This window comes from Stylophora pistillata, chromosome 12 (assembly GCF_964205215.1).
Source record: "Stylophora pistillata chromosome 12, jaStyPist1.2, whole genome shotgun sequence".
NCBI lineage: Eukaryota > Metazoa > Cnidaria > Anthozoa > Scleractinia > Pocilloporidae > Stylophora > Stylophora pistillata.
In genome coordinates, this window is record NC_142530.1 from 20045832 (window position 1) to 20055381 (window position 9550).

At 34.6% G+C, this 9550-nt stretch overlaps 1 protein-coding gene across 1 annotated transcript; it reads right to left on the bottom strand.

Moving 5' to 3' along the window:
- Positions 1–79: 79 nt before the first annotated feature.
- Positions 80–9548, bottom strand: LOC111327512 (small glutamine-rich tetratricopeptide repeat-containing protein beta). Its single transcript, XM_022931721.2, has 12 exons — positions 9305–9548; positions 8481–8593; positions 6972–7038; positions 6608–6707; positions 6089–6193; positions 5516–5570; positions 5084–5195; positions 4290–4354; positions 3293–3330; positions 2745–2801; positions 2032–2165; positions 80–988 (listed from the first exon to the last, which is right to left on the bottom strand). The coding sequence occupies exons 1-12, from the start codon at positions 9402–9404 to the stop codon at positions 963–965; spliced, it is 972 nt and encodes a 323-aa protein (XP_022787456.1). The 5' UTR covers positions 9405–9548; the 3' UTR covers positions 80–962.
- Positions 9549–9550: the final 2 nt, after the last annotated feature.

Here is a 9550-nt window from a genome sequence, read left to right on the forward strand (position 1 = left end):
AAAAAAAATAAACATTATATCAAACCGGATTCGGTGTCAATCAAGACCTAGCCACAGCAGACTTAAAAAGTATTACATCTAAATTAATGTTCTTTTAATTGACTGGCCATAGGATATTCAACACTCTGATTACTGGAACGTATGAGAAATCAAACTATTCCTTTGCTAAAGCATAACAATAAAGGATTTGCAACAGATTTGTGACTTACTGTACATAATTGTCCAACAATAAAAGGATGTGTCACACAATCTCTGAGGTTGTAGGGTAGTTGACGGACTTATCTCAAAGATAGAATAATCATCCAGAAATTTGACATGTCACTATAAGCATTACAAGGTGTTGCCTTACAGATTTCCAAATAGAAAAATTAAACACAAAGACTGCAATAAAATTTAAATAACAGACTTCTCATGTATGTGTTTTTAATTTAATACACGGTTAAGTTAGGGAAAAAGTTCACGATTTTATCAGAAAGTAACCTTACAAGAGCCCAGCGAAAAAGCTACACTCATGGGAGTAGGCAGACTATCCAAAGGTCACGCTTTCTCAGGGAAACCAAATCTAAAAATACTAAGTGACCCACATTTCTTACTTCTATAAAAACACATATTACCTTTACCCTGGCATATGAGGTTCACTTTGGATAGTTTTTTAGGTAACAAATCAATATTATCACATCATTTGCGATCAGTAGTGAAAATTAGTAAAAAGTTAATAATTTACTTTAACTTCTGTGCAACGTCAGAATATTATTCATAGACACTCGTAATTAAAAAAAAAAAAAAACTGAATAATACCAGTACATGCCTCAGGTTGCTAAACGAATTACTTGACTAATTGGTAGCGGTCTAATTATTTTTTCTGTTTCTAGAAGTCATAGTTCCCCTTGTACACTTATCCATGGATGTCATGAAAATTATTTTTGAGCTTTTCCTTAGCAATTTGCATATCCAGTAATCATTTATTGTGTGCTAGAGTCACCTTCATCTGCAGGGAAAAAAAAAAAAAAATTACTGGCACGGTTACTGTTTCCTGCAAAATGCCTTAATCCAAGTTAGAGCGAACAAATAACTAGTAACTTATTAATAACTAATAACATCAATTTCAATTTCGGGTCTAAAAACGTTTGCCAGAGCAATGGAATCAAATTGCCAGACTTTCTCATGCAAGTATTCTCAAACAAACAGTTCAGTTTCAGTTGCTTCAAATTGAAGTTATGCTCAAGAAAAGTATGAAAGATGTTTTTTTTTTTTTTTAAATTGAGATAATAGAAACCCATTAGTTTGCAAATAATTAAAATTACTTCTTTGCTCTACACCACTTCAGTTCTAATTGATTGTAAGTAAAACATGAAATGTTTAACGACTTTCTATGCATTAGAGTTCCCTTGTTAATAATTCCATAAATTAATGGCAATTTGTAGCACTATATTGAAGTGCTTGATCAGCAGGGATTTGCTAAAGCAAAGGCATAGAAAAAACCAGGAAAGATTTATTACTCGACGTTTCGGGGTCATCATGACTCCATTATCAAGAGACTAGTTTAAAAACATGCAAATAAGGAAAGGTACAAGAATAGCATAAATTAGACTGAACGGCTTAAACAAACACCTTGGCGCGGATGGAATCCGTTTGCACGTTCAGTGCAAACGGATTCCATCCGCGCCAAGGTGTTTGTTTAAGCCGTTCAGTCTAATTTATGCTATTCTTGTACCTTTCCTTATTTGCATGTTTTTAAACTAGTCTCTTGATAATGGAGTCATGATGACCCCGAAACGTCGAGTAATAAATCTTTCCTGGTTTTTTCTATATTGAAGTGAAACTTTATTTAAGGAGGAAACTACATCACCCTCAGGTGGTTTTCATGAGGGACCTCCACATAAAAATAAGTTGATTACAACAATAATTGTAAAATATTCAAAGTACAAGACCTAGATACATTAAAAGAATAGAATTAAGATCGATGAAATAAATTAATGAAAACTGAATATCATACTAATGGACAAAAAGAAGAGAAGGTTATATTCTAACCTGGATTTGGATCTTGTCCATCACTTGATGGATTCTGTCCCCTATGTTGATTGACAGCATCTTGAGCCTGTCCCCTTAACTGTTCAAACAACTCTGGGTCAGATTCTTGCATCCGTTCACCGAACTGTTGGGCACTGTTGGGCGAAGAAAACACTCTTTCCCCTTAATACTTTCAATCTCAAGATTTCATTAGTAATTCTCCTAACTGTCTACCATACAATTCTTATGAAGTTTGTTCTAAGAATTTGGTATTGGATCATCTAATAATCCCCTAAATGACATTTTTCTTTACTCTTCTCACTTGTCTGTTTGATATTGTATTGACATTTTAGGAGAAATTCTCTCTTGGTCATTCAGGGGAGTTAAAGGAAAAACATAGTCATAAAATGGCCAATTTTGTTTTTACATTCAAATGTTCCTAAGAAAGAATAAACATTCCAGTCAAAAGTAAAATAATTAATGATTGAATGAATAGATTTCATTTTGCCTGAAAGTGGTAGATATTTATCTTACATGCTAATTGCCTAATTTTGAAGTGAATAGCAAGTACTGTTCACCTCTAAGCAGCTTGGCAGATATTCACTTTGCCGCTTTACCACTTGGTAAATATCCACCACTATTTAACCCCACTCTGGTAAATAATTGATAATTGTTCATAATAACAGTAATCATTATCATCTGACAAGATTGCTCAGATACACATGAAAACTTACGCCTGAAAAATACCAGCTGCACCCCCACCCCCAGCACCTTGCATCATATTTGTCATCCTAATCAAATAGAAAGTAACAGTTATTTTTTATGAAAACTTAAATCTTTATTATTAGATGAATGACACCAGTAGCAACAACTTGACATTCCTCAAGTGAGAGTACATATTTCCAAGGATTTCGTTGACTTTGGAAATAGGTGTATATTAGGACATAAGTAGGCAGACGAGAGCTCAGCAGTAATCAAGGCAGATTTGTCACCAGGCTTTCTCTTCTGACCACTGAACATGATGTGCAGCCAACTAATCGTGTTGTTGATTTAATTGTTAGAACTCATTAGTACAAAAATCACTGGACAACAAAAAAGGAGACAAAATATCAAAAAAACCACCTTTATTGATGGCTGCATTTAGAATTTACTGTATGTTTTCATTAAAAAAAAAAAAAAAAGTGGGAGGTGAAATGGCCATAGTAGCCATTGTGAAGAGAAGATGCTGGAATTCTCTGGTTGCTAGCTTCTAAAAAATCCCTGTATTTCATTTTCTACTTACATTTGCTGAACTCCTGGATTGCTCATAAAAGTTTGGGCCTGAAAATAACAGTTGTCATCATCACCATCGCAAGCTTCACCATCATATTCACAATCAGTCTGACTCACAATTATTATTATTATTAATTATTGAATGAATAGATTCCATTTTGCCGTGGGTCTGTTTAGTAATAGTTGCCAGATGATGTCAAAATGTGGTAAGAACAAAAGTGGCACACAATCTAGAGCCACCTTTTGAGGTTTTCAGTGATCTATTATGGTGTACAGACTTGTGGTAACATGGAATCTATTTGTTTCATGCGAACAAAGAGCTAAAGGTTGGTGATAGTAACACTGTCCATGCATCTGTTCTCCAGCTGATCACGAGTAAGAACCAATCAAAATGGTATATCATTCAGCTTATCCCATAAACAGTCATATCAGACAATTATTTAAACAGTTTTACAGCAACAAAAGTATCAGGCATTTAGCTTTTTGTGAGGCTTTAATAACTGCATTGGTAAGTGGAGGTTGAGTGCCTGAAACATCCAGGAGCTTCCACTATTGGAAGCCAGCTCCTAGATGGAGACTTCTCCCATGGCTGACAAATCCTGGCAACCCAGCCATGAGCCCCCACACAGGAAAGAGAAACAGGCACTCATCACACTTACTAAATAACGGAAAAAGGAAGGGAATGAGGGGGGGGGGGGGGGAAACTGCCTGGAAATGCAGCAAGTACATGCTCAAAGCACACACAAGAATGCCTCAAATGAAGAGCACATGACATTCCGATGCATACCCATATGCAACAAATGCATACCCATATGCAACAAATGCATACTCATATGCAACAAATGCATACCCATATGCAACAAAACCACTGACTATTAGAGAATTCTGATACTCTTTGTTGTTAACTCCATTACACTGCATTTAAATTTATCAGAATCATTGATAAATTAATAACAGAATTAACAAATTGACAGAGGAGTCTGCTTGATCTAAGAAAGCTGACATACCATATTCATAATAGCAGGATTTGTTAACAGGGAACCCAAATCAAATCCTCCTAAACCAGGAATACCTGAAAAAGAAGCAATGAACCCTTTAATCCCCAAGATCTGATTATGAATTCTCCTCTCTAGCTGCTACACATTTCCTTGTAAATTAGTTAGGGGAATTTGATGTTGGGTCAAGAAAACAACTTCTACCTGAGCGATAAGTTTAAGTTTTCTCACAACTTGCTTGCTGCATAATAAATGGATATCATTATGGAGAAGTTATGTGTTGATCCCTTCAGGGAGTTTAAGGGTAAAAAAAATGTCCAATCTTTAGTTAAACTATGATTCTCCTTATTAGTGTTGACTTATGTTAAAAACTTTGAAACAGTTCAGCAAAATTGGGGCTTGACACTAACTTTTCAACTTACCAGCCTTGTGTCTAGTGACAACTTAGATGTTACAACTACAATTCCAGTTTGGTTACTAGCCAAACTGGCTAGTGGAAATAAAAAAGCACCAGCCAAAACTGAATTTCTACTAGTCTGTACTGGCTAGTTGGCTACCATTAGTGTCGAGCCCTGAAACTGTAATGTACCAGGAATAGACTGAAGGTGTGGGCAATGGGTAAGTTAAGAACAATTTGGGTAAGAAACTTCCTTTTTGCTCCCAAGAGTCTCACTGAATTTTGGTTACAACTTAGTATTTACTACTTATTGTGAACAGCGGCAATCATTTCTCAAGTGTCACTGTCTCATGAAGCCAGCAGCAATAGTGATAAATCAGTTTTCATGCGCAGTGAATGTCACTCCTACCTCCAGGAGCAGGTCTTGCAATACCAATTTCTCCCTGAGATTCTTTTAATTTTTCCTCCACCTGTGCTAAACTGGTTTGGTAAAATGTACTGCCAGGTTCTAATTCTAATGCCTTTAACAAAAAAACTTTTGTGTTACTCAACTAACTTTCCAAAAACACAATTCAAACTTATCTAGAAGTCTTATAAATGATTAGGAATTGAAAGATATTAATTAATTTTGGAGATTTATGATAAAACTTCACAAAAAAATTCTATAACTTTCCCATCAGTTCTGTGTATGCATGTAAATGAAAATATGACGATATGGTTTAAAAGTTCAAAACCACAGTGCAGGGAAGGATTGATATTCTCTACATACTTAATGTAAGTGTGCTTGGAAGCCAAATGATTCCAATGGAAAGAACTACTAATAACAGTACTAATTTTTTACCTTAGAATAGCTTTCCTTTGCTTTCTGGAAATTGTTCAGATTGTGGTATGATAACCTGCAATATTTTACAATAAAAATTATGAGTCAAAGCAATATTGATTAGAAGATCTAAGCTAAACAAAATCAATAATTTGTAATCTCTGCTGCAATGGTGACCAATCTGTAATATAGGTTTTCCAGTTTCTGCAATGACAACCATGAGTACAAACAATATCACCAAACTGTGGAAAAATCTGACAGATTTTTTGCACTGCAAACTCCATATTAAAATAAAAACTTACATTCAACGCACATGCTGTGTAATCAATACACAGTTTTTTCCCTTGATGCCTTGCATTTTTGCCTTGATTCAATTGAACCCTTACACCCCTGAAATCTCACTTAACAATCCTCCTTACAGTCTGTGCTTGCAATTCTCAAGATGTTTGAAGAAGTTGGTATTGGAACAACTAATAATCCCCTGCTTGATGTTTTTCTTTATTCTCATTACTTGTCTGCCTGATATTGTTTTGATATTGTAAGGAGAAGTTCTGTCTAGCTCACTTGTGGAATGAAGCTAAAGAGTTCACTTACCCCATTCGTCCATAAGCCTTTCCATAGTTTGGGTCCAAACTTAGAGCATTCTGACAGTCTTCTATTGCTTTTTGGTGTTCACCAATCTTGCCGTACGCTGCAGCTCTACAGAAAAGAAAAGTTGTCACAATTAACTTTGAAGTGAAAAATATTTCTGATTTAAAAGTACATTCTAGGTTTACATGATTTCAAACTAAATCGATAAATTGTATTTTATGGTTGTTAAAGATTAAGCCTATTTGTCTGAGGCAAGAGAAAATATTATACGTATAGGTGAATTATGACTTTGCCAAAACTGGAAATTGCAGTAAGGGTCTTTGGCAATTGCATGAGATCATTTTAAAAGCTTGATTTTACACAACCCCCCTCTCCCTTCCCCCTCAAGGGTTGCCCATCAAATTGAAGAAAGGAAAACAATTTTGAAAAATAGCCAGTAGGTTGCAAATTATTTAAGTAGTCCTGGATCTTCACTCATTATTTTGAGATCTACAAAATAGTTAACAAGTATACAAGACATACCTGTTACATGGAAAAACAGCATTAGAACTATCCAATTCAATAGCTTGGGTGTAACACTGGATAGCCTCTTGGTACTTTTCTTCTTTCATCAATTGATTTCCTGATTTTAAGATATTTTCAAAATAGATCATTACTTGGGTTAGAGTGCTAAAAGTTCTGTTTCTGCAGAACAAAATGGAAAATTCATTGGTTAAAAGAGCCATTTACTTTGAAATTCCCTCAACAACTCATTTGGATGCTCTTTAAATTCCTATAAGCTTGTAAACCTTGGATAGAGAATGGAATGAATGGAAATTGAGAATGAAATGGATAAAGGAAGTGACATATAAAAGATTAAAAAATATTGTACTCTGATAGATCATACCTTTAGTTTTCAGATCTTCTGCTTTTCCTCTGTCCTCTGCTGTGGGCTGAGCAGCTGTTGTTCCACCCTTGATATGAAAATATACATTTTTTTTTTAACTTAAAACTTGTGAAAGGTTGACTCCAGTTACTGATGTCCTCAATTAAAAAAAAAATAAAATAAAAACAAACAAATTAAACAAACAACTGACCAACTTAAGTTTATTGAAGAAATCAATTATTTTTTCTTTGTATTCTCCACTCCGATTGGAGTACATCTTGCTAACATAATCTCTTAGGAAAACCAAACTAAACTTTTCTTAATTTGGTTTTATCAGTTAAGTTGAAATTGTAAATTAGCCATCCTAAAGAGTTAAAAAGCTAACATTTTCAGCGTTAGCCCTTTGTCAGAGTAAATGGAGGAAAGGTAGGTTGTGTGTGTGTTTATATGCAGAAAGTGGAGCAACCCCTCTTTGTGGGAACATGGTGACCAGAAAAACAAAAGTAAATTAGTAGAATGAAAAGCATTTGTTCATACCTATGGGATTAAGAGTGCTGATGTGAAACAAACTTTTGTTCAAGTCTTTTTTAACCACAGTTTCTTTAGAAACTTACCCCCTTGAAACTTTTCTAAACCATTTTACTCCTGAGACCTGCTTGTTAATTCTCCTCTCTAGTTGCTTAACATTTCCTTGTACATTAGTTATGAGAATTGGGTGTTCAATTGAGATAACAACTTGTATATGATAGGTTCAAGTATTCTTTGGATAATGTATGGATATTACAGGGAGACGTTACATGTTAATCACTCTTGGGAGTTAAAGGTCAGGAATGAGTTTTTAGAACTGACAATTACATATACCATTTTCAGTGGTTTAATCTATAATAATTATGTGCAGATATTTTGTGAGTTACAAGGTACTATTCTGATCCTGAAAGGGACAAGCAATGAGTTAAAATTAATGTCTGCCTGAATCATATGTCAAACCATTGAAAAAGGGATTTACTATTCCACCATCATTTAATTTTCAAGTCTTTTGGCTCCCAGTTTTCAAGTTCATATGGCCTTATCTGAGCAATGAACTGATCACACAAATAGTGGCATGAAAGAAGAAAACTACAAAAAAGAAACCATTTGAGAGTTCTTGTTGACCGACAAAAAATTCTCATGGGCTTTGACGTTTGTTGCCGAAAAAATCATGCCGAAAAAACAGAAAAGAATCAAAGATCATGCAGTCCATTTCTGTGTGTATTTTTTCCTTGTTTCACAGTTAATACTGTGGCATATTTTGTAAGTGCTATAACTCTTTTAAGGTCAAATGAACTATTAATGGAATATTACATAAATTATATATATTAAGAAGGTACTAGAATGGATATCACTAGGGTCATATCTAAGTTTGTTATTTTTTAGATGGTTCTGTTTTTTTTTACTGGCGCTGAAACAACTAAACCAAGACATATAGAGATCTACTGTGATATAAAGAATGATTGTTTAGCAGAAGGTCCATTGAAAGAACTGATTACAGACCTGAGTTGCAGTTTGGAATATTTCTGCTAGAGGTTTGTCGCTCTTTAATGTTGCTGCTTGTGATGTATCATTTCTGTTTATGTCATAAACGGCTTCTAAACATTGGATTGAAACTAGGAGGAAAAAAAATTCAAACCCAAACAGTAATAACATTTATATAATAATGTGCATCGCACATCATTTTTATTAGTTTTTTTATTATAATTCATTGGAGGACAGGTACATGGCTGACATAACTAATAACAATTTTTTTTTGCTTTGTAATCACTTTGAACAAATAGATTGCATGTTACTGTGGGTGTGTTCAGAAATAGATTTCAGAAGACATCAAAACATAGATCCAGGGAATCTGCTTCTTCAGATTATCTAAATAGTGATGGAAATCAAAATTTGCTTTCATATACTGTGCGTCCATCCACTCATCCCTACTCAAAATGAGTCATCCTTCCCTTCCCTCCCCCCCCCCCCCCCCTCATCCTCTGAGTGAGAGGGACGCATGATGGTATACGCAAATATTGGGGCAAGAAAAAATATCAGACGCAAACGTAAGAAAGAAAAATAACCAGAAAATCAGTAATGTTTAGCAGGAAATAATAAATTACTTTTTAATTATGTTTTCCTTGAAATTAGAAGAAACGGCAGTGTCAATTTGACTGGGAGAACGCGAAATTAAAGTTTAAGTTACATGTGCGACTTCGTCTTCCACACATTGTTTCCCTAACATGCTTCACAAAGTATAGAAATTAACATATTTGAAAATTCATCTATAAAAAAAAGAAAAGTTTTCCTCGAATTTCTGTAAGTTGTTACATTTTAGCACTTACCTTCTAAGCTCTCCGCTGAGTCTCCAATTATGGCACCAGAGTTCAACTCCGACGAAAGGTGCTCAATAATGGCGAATGCTAGCCTTTTTGAAATTGACATGTCTTCTGATAAATTGATCGAGTGTTTAAAATCCTAAAAACGCAGTTAATTAATCAGAAAGGTGTTTTGATTCCGTCTAGAAATTAACACACGTTTGCCAGCTTGGTTCCTGTTTAAAATGGTGGAGTTTATTTGAACCCGCAATG

Coding starts and splice junctions, on each gene's coding strand:
- LOC111327512 (XM_022931721.2), bottom strand. CDS start 9,404: ATGTCAATTTCAAAAAGGCTAGCATTCGCCATTATTGAGCACCTTTCG. Junction 6,708..6,971: donor AGAAGATCTGAAAACTAAAG/GTATGATCTATC, acceptor TCTTAAAATCAG/GAAATCAATTGATGAAAGAA. Junction 3,331..4,289: donor ATCCTGCTATTATGAATATG/GTATGTCAGCTT, acceptor TGTTATTTTCAG/GCCCAAACTTTTATGAGCAA.